The 14,892-nt window shown below is 31.4% G+C and overlaps 1 protein-coding gene across 1 annotated transcript in view; it reads left to right on the forward strand.

Annotated features, from left to right (window-relative positions):
• Positions 1–7,736: 7,736 nt before the first annotated feature.
• The window catches only part of LOC111711161 (ceramide synthase 6), a gene marked incomplete at its 3' end in the record, with an annotated part of 21,014 nt that continues 13,858 nt past the window's right edge, over positions 7,737–14,892 (forward strand). The window contains exons 1-3 of the mRNA XM_023485433.1: positions 7,737–7,862; positions 13,936–14,048; positions 14,755–14,837. Coding sequence (XP_023341201.1) covers positions 7,833–7,862; positions 13,936–14,048; positions 14,755–14,837 — 226 coding nt within the window. The remainder of the gene's footprint in view (positions 7,863–13,935; positions 14,049–14,754; positions 14,838–14,892) is intronic.

Raw genomic sequence — 14,892 nt, forward strand, 5'->3', positions numbered from 1 at the left:
TTTTGAAGGCTTTTACAAAAGATTCACAATAGTAAAGTTAAGATATGTTTACTAAAGGTAGGGGTAGTAGGGTTTGGGTACACATTTGACTATGATTTCTCATTCCTGAACTATCAAAATATGTAACAATAAGATTAAACAATTTCACTCTTTGATATTTTAAGAGAATCCAATATTTTGCTTTTAGAACTAACAAGTGGTGTTGTGGTGTTATGTGCTAACCTAAAACACTTGTGAAAATCGATATAAGAACTAGTTTTAAACATTCTATAGATTTAATTATGTTTTGTACATCTGAAAAAAGATCTAAATACGTACATTGAGAACCATAGAACTCTGGAATAGAAAGACGACTTTAAGACACTATTTATGATTTCAAATAATCGAATGAATATAAGACACAGCAATTGAGCAGTGTAAACAGTCCCGTTTGACTTAATAGGTGAATTTAAAGTTGCTTTCTAACAACATAAAAAACATCAATTATTATTTTGATGTCGTCTTCCTGTTCCACAGATTTTTTCTCACTGTTTTAATAAAATTGAAAAAAAGTGAATTTTTAAAATTAGTTTCTTTCTGTTAAAACTTATTTCTAAGCCAATTAGATGATATAAAAATGTCTCCATAGAAATGATCATAACACGTTGCCCACGAAAGATGAGACTGTAAAGACGACCTCAAGCTCTTAAAATATGATGATCCCACGGTTAAATTAAGTCTTCTATCATTCTGTCTGTCCGCTTAGAAAGAAGTTTACAGTTGCAAGGAATCCTAAATATAAGAAACCAAACAGTGTAAATTCCGAACAGTCGTCTCTGAAGTCTCATTCTGTGTGCGCATGTATAATTTATAAATATTGGCTAACAAGTAACAATATACTTTGTCAAATATCAAGTTTTAAATTATTAATTGAAAACTAAACTGCACTCTGTAGACCTTCAAACAAATATTTGAGAAAGCAATTAAAATTTTAACTTTGAACTTTTTAAACTATTCAGTCCATTTACAAAAAGAATGTTTTTTTTAACTTAAAACATTATTACAGAACAATTTCAGCTAACTTAAAAGTATTGGTAAATGAAGCTCTCTGATAGGACAATTTAGTTCCATTTTTCCTTTATGCATTTATTTAAAGTTTTTTAATCGAAACATAAAATGATAAGAGCAATCTAAAAGTAAAAAAAACAAGATTATTTCTTGATAAAAACTAATTCATTAAAGATGATATCTTCAAAACTTCCGGGTTTGTTGCCTTAAGTTAAAATCCTGTATTACTTTGCAGTACATATAGATGAACATTTGTATTCCTTTGCAGTACATAAAGATGAACATTTGTATTCCTTTGCAGTACATAAAAATGAACATTTGTATTCCTTTTCAGTACAGGAAGATGAATATTTGTATTCCTTTGCAGTACAGAAAGATGAACATTTGTATTTCTTTGCAGTACAGAAAGATGAACATTTGTATTCCTTTGCAGTACAGAAAGAGTAAATTTTGTATTCTGTTGCAGTACATCACCCTTTACTCCATGAATTCCCTTGCAGTACATCACCCTGTACTCCTGTATTCTCTTGCAGTACATCACCCTGTACTCCTGTATTCCCTTGCAGTACATCACCCTGTACTCCTGTATTCCCTTGCAGTACAACACCCTGTACTCCTGTATTCCCTTGCAGTACATCACCCTATACTCCTGTATTCCCTTGCAGTACATCACCCTATACTCCTGTATTCCCTTGCAGTACATCACCCTGTACTCCTGTTTTCCCTTGCAGTACATCACCCTGTACTCCTGTATTCCCTTGCAGTACATCACCCAACACCCTGTAATCCTGTATTCCGTTGCAAAACATGAAGATGTTACGTCACACATCAATTAGATGCAGTTCCCTTTTTACTAATTATTTTCCGAACAATATATTTTCTCAGAAATGGGTTTAGCTCAGCATTGAACCTATGAGAGCATATGTTAGGACAGAAAGGGGGCGGATATGTAGGATGGGTTGGGAGGAAAAATGGGGCGAGGGAGTAGGGGAAAGGGGGGGGAAGTTGGGGGAGGGAGGGGGATGCTTCATACTCCTCCTCCTCTCCTTTCTCTCTCTCTCTGCCGGGTGTTGACTGTATACGAGTCTCTGGTGGTACGGTTCGGGTTCAGTTTGATAAACTCAGCTGCTCCGGGTGCACTCTACAACTAGGACGGTCTCACGACTAGACTAGATACTAATTATAGATTCTGTAATTATAAAGTGAAAACACACACACACACCGTAGCAGAAGTTCTTATACACACATCACCAACATCCTGTATTTTCTTTAATTTATGGGTATTGGGTGCTCTTACATTTAGTGAATATCAATTTAAAACTTAAAAAACATGATAATATATTATCAAAAATCTTGGCATTTATTTTTTTATAATCTATATTTAATTTTTCCATATATTATTGTCAATTATTTCCCATCATCCCATTTAAATACCTTTTTTCTCTTGCTTTACCGTCATCTTTTCTTGCCTAACGTTTGTTTTGTTTCGTTATAAGCTACTTATATTCGTGTCTTGACTCTGCATTTTCAGTTTTTGGGGTTTATTTTTTTATCTTTTTTACCCATTATTACCGTGTTTTTGTTTAATCTTTTTTTCACTTACTTTTGTCCATTAAATCCTATTTTTTCAAATTTATCTTTATTTGGATCATCAGTTTTCTTTATTTTAGTTTCAGAGAAGAACTCCTATTATTAGAAAGTACACGTGCACTACTCTAAAATGAGTTTTGAACTTTCGTGGAATTAAAACCGGCTAAATCGGGGGCCGGGGCGGAAGCTTTCATATCGACACAGACTGCTATAAAATTTTCAGGACCGGGTCGACTTTGAAGTGTCACAAGTTCACAACACCTTGGCCTTTGATTTTACTCACTTACTCCCTCATACATTATTGCAGTCGTAGATATGTGCATTTTTAACCTAAAGCACTTTTTTATCTTTTGTTTTTAAGAACTTTCAATAGATTTTTTACATTTTTGGATCACTGTGCTTTGATCATATATTTTAGGAACCTACTGATTTTTGAAACTTAACATATTCGCCAGATGACAGGGTTTGGAAATGTATGTAATGTATATTTGTATACGACGCTGGTTCGGTCCTTTTTCGATTATAATTTGACCTATTAAACATAATTTTTTCACCTTTTCTCTTTTATACTTTTTTGTTGGCCAATGTGTTTCAAATGAAAAGGTTTCAAAGTTTAAAGATTGAGAAATTATAGACCAAAAAGTGATCAAAGGAATTGAGTTTTTGCAATAAAGGAATTAAGTTTTTGCTACAAAGTGTGATTTTCTAATTCCTATATCTTTAAGAACCCCAATGTAGAAAAGACCTTTGATATTTCACATTATGACTGCTGTCAGATCAAATAATCTAAGTTTGAAAAATCAAAGGTTTACACCATCAGGTTTTAATGATATAGGAATAAAAAAATTAGAGTTTGTTGCAAGAACTCAATTCCTAAAAATAGAAAAAACCGGCCGTATATCGCCCTGGTTAGTCTATAAGTTATGCATATTATATTTTGGGGTTCCAATGAACTTAAAATTGATATTTACAATTATAAATTAACATTTCAAGATATGTAGATACAATTTGAATATTTAATTGCAATTTAATTACAATTACAACTTACAATCAATTTAAAATTTGTTACACAATTTGATTAAAAATTTGTAAGAATAAATATCTTGAATATTAGGAAATTCATAATGATATTAACACAATTATGCTGTGCGTTTTAGTGCCACCCCCCCCCCCAAAAAAAAAGAGTTGCGCCTTGGATGTAAGATGTCACACAGTCGATATCTTTATTTTGAAAAAATTGTTTTTGTTTCCCTTTTACGCAGAATCTAAATCAAAGCCAGCTTTCTACGCAATTTCTAGGAAATATGTAATCTCCTCACCCCCGCCTCCATGAGACACAGAATACTTACTTTACCTATACAGTCATTTCATTTCCTCCAATTCTCATCCGGCCCCCTTCATCTTCTTTTAAACCCTTCTCTCTATCTTCCAGTTTAATTTTTCAACTATCTCTCTTTTGTTTCTTTTCTTCTTCTTTCCCCTCTCTTTCCTTCCGTCCACCTCTTTCTATTTTTACCCTTCCCTTTGATTCTCTTCTTCCCCCTCCCCTTATTTTCCTCTTCTTCCCCCTCCCCTTATTTTCCTCTTCTCCCCCTCTCCTTATTTTCCTTTTCTTCCTCCCGCACCTCTTTCTCTTCTTTGCTTTGGGGGGGTTGTGAAATAGTGGTGGCCCACCTCCCACCCGTAGCCCACTCCCCCCGATTTAATTGCGATGATAGATAAGAATAGAAGGAAGTGGCGTTACGGACAGATTTTATACTTAAAAACTCAAGGCATTACCTAGGTTCATTTGCTACTTACATATACGTCCACTTGTTCAGTAATTTAAATTGTCTCAATTTGTTTTAAACTTAAATATTTTTAATATTTTCAAAATATACATGAGCTGAATCTTTCAATATTTTACTGAGGTTTAGTTAATATTGATTTTCTAGATATTTTTCTTTGCTTTACCTGTATTCTAGTCAGCAAACTGGAAATATGATTGCAGATATAATTGCTAGAAAAAGAATTGCTAGAAATGTTGTTGTGCTTTTAAGCGACAATTTGTTTGAGAAGAGCCAGCAAAGATTAACGATAGAAATTTTCTTTATTTTGAATTTTGAAATTTTCAGGTAAAAAAGAAAAAAGTATTCTAGATCACGGATATGGGCAAAAAGTTTATAGATTATGGAGCTTTTAATTAAAAGGATCATTTGAAATTCTCAAGAAAAATGTCCAAATGTCCAAATCCGAAGAATTCTTGTTATGTTTTCTCTCTCTTGGCCTGGTTATATAAACTCAAGAGTGTGCTCCGTGTTTATACTTTATACATCCCAGCTTTATTTTTACAGACAGAGAAGTTTTATGCAGCATCTTCATGCTTACCGTTGATCATTGGAGACCACTTTTTTTAGTTGAGATTAATTTTTCGCATATAAGGTTTTCCCTTATAGCGTATTGGCTAAAGAGGAAAGAAAATTGTTTGAGATTTAAAATGTCCCAAAGTTGATCTTAACAAATGTATCAAGTACTAACTTGAGAACATAGCTTTGCCTGGGAACTTTGCTTTAAGACTAGATTTTCTCTGTGAAAGACTTCCCACTAAACTTAGATAATAACATTCCGGTGGTTCTACGAGTTTCTCAATCAAAATTTGAGGCAAATCGGCCAAGGGGAGATCAGACATGCAAACAAACAGAACAGACAAACAGAGATCACTACTTTATATAAGATAGTTATTCTCTTGTCGTGATTTGTTTCTTCTATGGTTATGGAAAGTTTCAATCGAAGGAAAATTTTGTGAACTGTTTATTTATGTATTTTTCGTTTCTATCTCCGACATTTTTATGTTTATACAAACACATTGAAAGATTTATCCCTGCACCTTCACATCAACAACACATCAGGATCGATCTGGAGGGGGGGGGGGGTTTATATGAAAGAGGATGGAGGGAGGGGGAGGGGGAGGGGGTTACATCTGCTAGTATTTAGTTAGTATATAAGCTAAATGGTAAAACCTTTTGTACTCTGACAAGCTCCAAAAAAAAGGACATAATTTGTGGATGGCTAAATTATAACATGGTATTTGTCCCCGATAATTAAGGGTTCTGAATTAAAGATTGCAAGTCTTATATTTGGATTTTGGAACCTAGTTAATTCTGCTAAATGAAGATTATTCGTATTTAATTGCTCTTTAATACATTTTAAACATTGAAGTACAGGAAAAGTATTATTCTATTTTCGACGGATTTTGAATAAAAAATTCAAATATGACTTAAAATATATCGAGACTTACAGGGAACACTGCTTTATTTATGACTGTTTTACGGATAAATCTAATTCCTCATGGATATCCCGTGATAATCATACCCTGCAGCGATAACTTTATTTAAGGGATCAATGAAGTTATTATTTGGTAGGTTTAAACCAGCTTGAGATTGGGATTCTAAAGAAATTTTGCACATTTTAAAATTGTGGAAAATTAAAAATTAGTAAAATTAAAATTTTGAAAATTGACAGACCTAAATAGAAACCACCCAGTATAAACTATATAAAATAATGCAGCCTTCATTCATGAAGTTGTATTATTTGTTAAAATTAAACTAATTCTTACCCAGTTAGTTTTTAATTTAATTTTTTTCTTTGCTAAATTCAAATATCTTGAGGGAGATTTAATTAACACATGATGTATTCTTACATAAATTAAATACATGCATGGTGGTTCAATCCTAATTATATTTTATTTAGGATTAATTTAATCGTACCTTTTTAACAGTAATAACTCAAATCATGAGATCAAGCTTTGATCATCAGATCTAAAATTTTCTACATCGGATATCGATATCAAGTGTTCAAGAGACTAACAATGTCCATACAAAAGTTCCGATTTTTCAACAGAAATATTTTTTTCCTTTTTAATTTTACCAAGGCAACATGTTCATTTCATTGCAATAAAGAAATATTTTGCGGATTTTTCTGTAGAAAAATAGAATTTTTTTTAGTTTTTGGGACAAAATCTTTATGACCAGCCATTTTGCTAACTGGATCTTAGTGAAGTGTGCTTATGATATAGTTAAAACAGCGCCGTGACCCCCTGCCCGGTCCCGTGTCCGGTCCCCTGCCCGGTCCCCTGCCGGTCCCCTGTCCGGTCCCCTACCCGATCCCCTGCCCGGTCCCCTACCCGGTCCCCTGCCCGGTCCCTTACCCGGTCCCCTACCCGGTCCCCTGCATGAATTGTAATATTAACTTGCATGTAAATAACACAAAGTTAAATTCTGTTATTTTCGTATCTTGTCAAATATATTCTAGACTCGATTTATAACATTCTTAACTTTTTATATATCGAATATAATTAATTCTTGAAAGCGTTTAACACTGTTAAGAAATGATGGATTGTTACGCAAAAAAGTGATTATGTAATATGAGTTAGTGGTCATTATTCAACAAGATTGAAAATATAAGAATAAGAAACTTCCAGAGCACTTTTTTACATTCCCAAAGTACAATTATTTCTAGGAAAGATATAAGATAAAATGTGGTAATTAAACATAATCCCCTTGATCTAGACATAATGAAAATAAGTGGGACGACTTTGTGATCTCATAGCTTTTCTAGTTTCAGGTTTACTCCCGCGGCCTAAGTAGCAGGAAAAAAATTAATTTAGCTGCTTATTACAATTTGAAAACATTTTTCTTCACAATAGTTTCTTAGCAAAAGGAGTTATAAATGAAAGTACACATTTTTTCACAATATACATTACACAAACAACATTTTTGAGGTGATTATTCAATATTATATATTATGGACACAATTGATACCCCAGGTGAGTTTGGGCATGTGATTCTATCAAGTTTGATGTAAACATTAATTGCTAAATCCACTGAAAACTCCGGTGTATTTGAAGTACCGGGCTGAATGACCGGGTATCTAGAGCACGTTGTACAGTACACAACATGCAGACTGCAAACATCAAAACAAAACAGTACTGCAATTAAATAAATCTTTTTTATTGGGATAAAAATGGACTAGCTGTTTTTTCTATTTTTTTCTGATTTGGAAAAATTGTTAGGTTAGGTTAGGAACGATGTACTCTTTTACTACAACTAGGCTAGTGTCCCTATTCCTTTATATATATTTACAGATAAGAATGTCGGATGTTAACATGAACTCAAGCTGATTACATATTATCAACTGCAGCTGATTTATTCAACAATATGGGCAGTTACATGCAAGATATGGCACAGGTAACATATTGTATCTATATTAATAAAGTTGTAATCTCTGTTTGTCTGTTTGTTTGTATGTCCGATCGTAACTCATGTACCCATCTACCGATTTGCCTCCAATTTTTATTGGAGAACTCGGGAGAACCTCCGGAATGTTCTTAGCTTGGTTTAATAGGTCTTAGTTGAATAGGTTGAGTCTTGTAAAGAAAACTTCTAAGCAAAATATAAATTAGTAATCTGTTCTTCTGTTTGGTTGTTTAGATGTCCGGTCATTACTAACCGATTTGCCTCACATTTTTTGGGAGTATTTGGTAGAACCACGGGAATGTTCTTAAAAATTGTAAGTTGAGAGAATTGACTTTATATTGAAAATGCCAGGCAAAGGTGGGTTCCTAGGGTAGTACTAAAATAAAAACAATGCATACAAAGCTATAACTTTAGTACTAAAATAAAAACAATGCATACACAGCTATAACTTTAGTACTAAAATAAAAACAATGCATACAAAGCTATAACTTTAGGCCTTTTCAACTTCATTATATAACACAAATTTTGAAATTTAAAAATATTGTTCCCATTGGACGTTGAAACAGCTGGTCTTTGTTTAAAAAAAAAAAAATTTACCATAAATTTGATTTTATTAACACATCTAAAATTTACTCATTTGAAAAGCCCTTAAAAAAAGGATGTTACAGTGCCTCATGTTAATATTTGTCAAAAATGCAAACAGATATTTAAAAAAATTTTCCGACCTACTTTTTCTACTCTACCTCACTTTTAAGAGCAAAATAAAGTTAAACGTTCATAAGCCCGATCAGTATAAGGTTAATGTTATAAGTAACAACCATGACAAATTTAACAAAGCTTTTTTTCCTGAAGAAACCCATTATTATCCTGAAATACAGAGTTACTCATAAAGGAATTGATTTAGATTCTGTTGGAAACCGAAATATTTTTTTGGATCATTATATTTGAATAGTTTCAGACCGTCATCATAGTATCTCCTCCTTTATCAAGGGAACTAGGGAATCTTTCCTGAGTATTTTCCACCGGATCCTTGTTCTCAAATGTTTGAAAAATTCCCTTAACTCCTCCGGATATTATGGTCTTGCAAACCATTACTCTCAAGCATATTGCATCCTAATGGACGGAACAAGGAGACTCAAAAATCATTGAAAATTATTCTTTAAAGTTGTTTCTGGTTATATACTGTAAACACAAAAATTAGCATTAGTGTTAAATGGTTTTTAAATTCTGGGAGTGTCACGAAAGAATACTCTTTAAAAAATATGTTAAATTTTTATTAATTTTCCAGACTTTTGGGGGTCTCAAAATTAGCTTATAATTTTTGGTAAATTTTGAGAGATTCTATATAAATTCGTTTTATTCTTGAAAATGTATGACTCCCATCGAATTAAATCAACAATAAAAAAGTAACATCAATACTAAAAGTATATAATCACCATTCATCTGATTTAAAGTTTGGAATCGAATTATCACTTTTATTTTATCTTATTTTAAAATATCAGAATTTAAATTTTTGAAAATTCAGCAATCAGCATATTTAAAATTTTTTCTCTACAAAATACGATTTCATATTTCTTAAATTAAACATTTCAGCATATCTTGTTTATCTCCAATAAATTTAATCCACGTGTTTTCATTACATTTTTGGCTTTTGTTGCGATTTTTGCATTTTAATATTCTTCAATGCGGAGATTGATATAATGAAATAGTGTGAAAGAGAAGAAAGTAACTGATTAGTAGTTAAGCTTATCTCAAACTTTAGTTTTCTAATCTCTAAATCTTTGCAACCTGAGCTGAAAACTTTAGAATTAAATATCCTTAATCCCGATCGGATAATTAATCTGGAGATTAATAACAAGAGGAGAACAAACAATATTTAATCAGAGCTGGGAACTTTAGAATGGTGGATATCGGGATTAATGCTTGATCCACTCTTTTTCTTAATCTCCAAAATTAAATATTGCTTGTTGTCCTCATGAATTTAATCTCCAGATTAATTAACAGATCGGGATTAAGGATATCTCATTCTAAAGTTTTCAGCTCAGGAGACTTAGAAAAAGAGGAGATCAAGCATTGATCTCGATATCCACCATTCTAAAGTTTTCAGCTCTGAAATATTACAGGTCTAAAACATCAGGATGAGACAAGTAATCAGTTCCTTTAAAAGTTGTTAAGAAACTTAATATATAATTTTAAACACATGTACTTTGCACGGACTAAATAAAAAAGCTCGTATTTTTACCTAACTATGCTCAAAACTAGATCTATGTCAAATATCATCGTTGAACAAATTTAACATTAAGATTTTCAGCATTTTCATAAATACGGTTTAAATTTCAATTTAGTAAAATCCGCAAAAAACAAACTTTAAATTCGCAATGTTTGCTTAAATCATGGAGGAAACTAAGGAGGTACACTTTTAGAGATCAGCTATTTTAATAATGCATACAGTAATAACCAGAATAAAGTGGAATTAATTAGATAATTTAGAGATCAGCTGTTTTAATAATGCATACAGTAGTAACCAGAATAATTAACTAGATAATTTAGAGATCAGCTGTTTTAATAATGCATACAGTAATAACCAGAATAAAGTGGAATTAACAAGATAATTTAGAGATCAGCTGTTTTAATAATGCATACAGTAATAACCAGAATAAAGTGGAATTTAGAGATCAGCTGTTTTAATAATGCATACAGTAATAACCAGAATAAAGTGGAATTAGCTAGATAATTTAGAGATCAGCTGTTTTAATAATGGATACAGAAATCACCATAATGAAGTGGAATTAATTAAATAATTTAACTATTATAATTAGAAAAGACAGGATTTTGTTATTTCTATTTGGTGAAACTCTGAAAATGTGATCAGAGCTGGGAACTTTTGAGTTGGATACTCATAATACCAATAGTTTGATCTCTATATTCAATGTGGGCACTTCCATTAATAATTTGGATTCAGTTATACCTTTACTATTCAGAGTACTATTACACTGCGGAATATCAAATAAAGATTAACTAATCTGCAGATTAACAAGCTCGAGATAAAGCATTGATCTTGATATCCACAAAACAAGAGTTTCCAACTCTGAGTTTTTTCAGAGAAATATCAGTCATAACTATTACAAATGATAAAATCTATTTCTTACTGAACACTTAAAGGGAGTGTTCGTGAAAAATGAAAGGGCGTATAGGCTTAATGCGATAAAAAAGCGCTTTTGATCGCTATTAATCTTACTTCTATCTGTTGCGTCTATAAGGAGAAAATTGTTAAAAACGGCTAATACCGAAGAACGTAGTGTCCATACAAATTCAGAAAGATGCAAAATTCAACTCGGATCGTAAACAAATCAATTTAATTCCAAACAAGATATTACAAACAGTAGTCATCGATTATTTTTCGACGCATTCGTATATAGTTAATATTTCATAATATTTTTAAACAAAGACAACTTTTTTCCACTTTGCACTAGTTACATGAGTTATTATTGTATACATACATTGTATATTAAATTGATATTATTTTGTTTAATGCATTTTCATAATACCAGCTTATTGCAAGTGCATAGTACAAATTGCAAAAAATTGCTTAAGATATCGCCTCATTGAGGAAAATAAATTTAATTATTTAGCATTTTTAAACTAAATGAGATTATAGATATATATTAAATAATATTTAAGATAAGATTTTTTATCATCTCTATATACAAAATACATATAATCTTACGATATTCCAGTGAACATTTTAAAGATTGAATTTGGAAATTCTTCAAAAAAACCCACTCTAAAATCGTTGTTTAACCAAAATTTCTAATTTCAAAATTAAGATTGCATCATTATGCATTATTAAATCAAATAACAGTAAGAATTCGGCTCTCCTTCATGCAAGCTTTTATTTCAATTTTCAACAATTTCATCTTAGATCAGACCATTGAAATTTTAACTGTTTTCTTGTTTACTGTCGTTTAGTAAATGCGCAGTAATTTAATAGTTTTCATGTGTGTCTTTAATTTATGGAATTTATTAACATATGACCTTGAAACAAAACACACCAGATAGTTCATAACAAATAAGCATGAAAATCTAGATTAATAAAAACTAGAATAATCAAGTTTTACTGAGAGTGACGATAAGAAATTTTAACAAAAATATGATAAATCAAGAGCAAATTTTATTTACAAAAAAAACAAAGTTTACAAAGTTTGTAAAATGGGGGGGGGGGGGTTAAAACTGTTTTCCCCCCATGCACATGTCATCCTTATGGTCTGGGATGATTTTGTCTTATTTACATAATCTAGAAAACTTTATCTTATCTTTGCAAATATACAGTTCAAATCAAATATGAAAAGATTATCTTATATTTTATCATTTTCAAATGATAGGCTTAATATAATAATAATATAGTTAAATATCAATTCTTTTGATTTAAAGAGAGTGTTCGCGTAAATTAAAAGAAGGGTTAGACTGAATTCTTGAAAAAATCGGATTAAATCGCTACTACACTCTAAATTACGAAATAAAAAAATCGCCTATTTGGCAACAAGAGTTGGATGCCAATCAAGTGACAAAAAATCTCTTTTAACGGTTTGAGTGGAATAACCCAATGAAGTGAATTTACGCTCGAATCAGACTTTTTTAGGATTTAGCCTGACCCCTTTTTATTTTTTGCGAACACTCCCTTTAAATATCAATGAAATTAAACCCAACCAAAGTGAACTGCAACCAAAACAATTAAAAATCCGTTCAACTACCACAACCTGATGATGTAAACCTTTGATATTTCAAACTTGATCTAATCCGTTCAACTACCACAACCTGCTGGTGTGAACCTTTGATATTTCAAACTTGATCTAATCCGTTCAACTACCACAACCTGATGGTTAAACCTTTGATATTTCAAACTTGATCTAATCCGTTCAACTACTACAACCTGATGGTGTAAACCTTTGATATTTCAAACTTGATCTAATCCGTTCAACTACCACAACCTGATGGTTTAAACCTTTGATATTTCAAACTTGATTTAATCCGTTCAACTACCACAACCTGATGGTGTGAACCTTAGATATTTCAAACTTGATCTAATCCGTTCAACTACCACAACCTGATGGTGTGAACCTTTGATATTTCAAACTTGATTTAATCCGTTCAACTACCACAACCTGATGGTTTAAACCTTTGATATTTCAAACTTGATCTAATCCGTTCAACTACCACAACCTGATGGTGTGAACCTTTGATATTTCAAACTTGATCTAATCCGTTCAACTACTACAACCTGATGGTGTAAACCTTTGATATTTCAAACTTGATCTAATCGATGTAGTTGAATTTATAGTTTGAAATATGAAATGTCTTTTTAACCAAAAAGTATAAGATTAGAAAATCTAGAGTTTGTTAAAAGTAATGTTTTTATATGATTTCGTAAATATTATATAATTGTCATGATAAGAACCTAGTGATTTCCTAATAAATATTTTGTGGTTAAAATCATTAAGTTGTTGCCAGGAAATACTTTTAATATTTGTATTCAACAATGAACATAAAAACCGCATAGAGTGAGGTTTGCCGAGAAATGGAACAGGGTCTTGGATTTATTGGTATCGAAATATTAATCGATTTTATATAAGGACCCGGTTTTTTTATTTTAAATTTTCTTTAAAATATCAGTGTTGTTTTTAAGTTGCTGTTGTTAGCGTTACTGAGATTGTTGTGGTTGTTGTTATTGTCATTATTGTTGTTGTTGTTATTACCTTTATTATTGTTGTTGTTATTGTTTTTATTATTGTTGTTTTTATTTAAATTCTTATTGTTGTTATTGTTGTTGATATTGCTATTGTTGTTGATTATGTTATTGTTGTTGATATTGTTATTGTTATTATTGTTGATATTGTTATTATTGTTGATATTGTTATTGTTGTTGATATTGTTATTGTTGTTGATTTTGTTATTGTTGTTGATATCGTTATTATTGTTGAAATTGTTATTGTTGTTGTTATTGTTATTGTTATTGTTGTTGTTAATTTTATTGCTATTGTTATTATTATTATTATTGTTGTTGTAGTGGTTTTGGGATCCTGATGTGTGGTTGCCCCCCAACGTGACCTGGGACAGCTTCAATCAACCCAAGCAGGTCAACGACAGCCTCCTTGAACCACAGGACTTCGCCAAATTCAGGTTCAGTCTCTCTCCTTCTTAATTCATGATCGAATTGATGGTGTGGGGTGTGGGTGGGTAATGTTGGAGTTTTGGTCCCCGGAGAAGATAAAGATTCATTTAAGACGGGTTTTGACATAATTTCAGGAGTAACAATCAATCTTGAGAACTAACAAATATACTGTCAATTGTCTCTCCTACATAAATCCACAACCCACTTCTGTAGAAACCTTTAAGAAAGAAAAATAAGAATCTCCACTTGAAATTACATTAACAGTTCCTTTAAAAATTATACCGATTCACTTCAAACTTGGTATTAACTTATTTTTAATAATTTGGAACTTCGGATTTGAGAATGAAAACTGAATATCAATCATATTAAAAATTATGTTATGGTTTAAAAAGTATTATTTGTTGTTGCTCTTTTTGCTATTTTCTTTAAGATATTTTTTTCATACAGAGTTTCCCACAAAAGATGAAACTTTTTAATAGTCGTTCATGTTTCGCTGCAAGATATTAGTTCAAAACAATTTAGAAAAAGGACATTTCTGATTCAAAGCCTCATCCTTTGTGGGTAACCTTGTAAAATGTAAAATATAATATTATAATATTATATTTTAAAACTATAAAAGAAATTCCTTTACTGATTTGATTAAACAATAAGACTGAACGGAATATTTAAATGAAAAGAATAAAGTATTTTTTATAAAATATGAATTAATTTCAGTGATCTGTGGTTTCCATTACCCCTGGCGATTCTTGTTATTATACTCAGATCTTTAGTTGAGAAGAAAATATTCAAACCTGTAGGTAAAATAATAATGATAATAACTATCCTTACCGGGGTGTATACGGGAGGGGGCCG

This window comes from Eurytemora carolleeae, unplaced genomic scaffold, assembly GCF_000591075.1.
Source record: "Eurytemora carolleeae unplaced genomic scaffold, Eaff_2.0 scaffold239, whole genome shotgun sequence".
NCBI lineage: Eukaryota > Metazoa > Arthropoda > Copepoda > Calanoida > Temoridae > Eurytemora > Eurytemora carolleeae.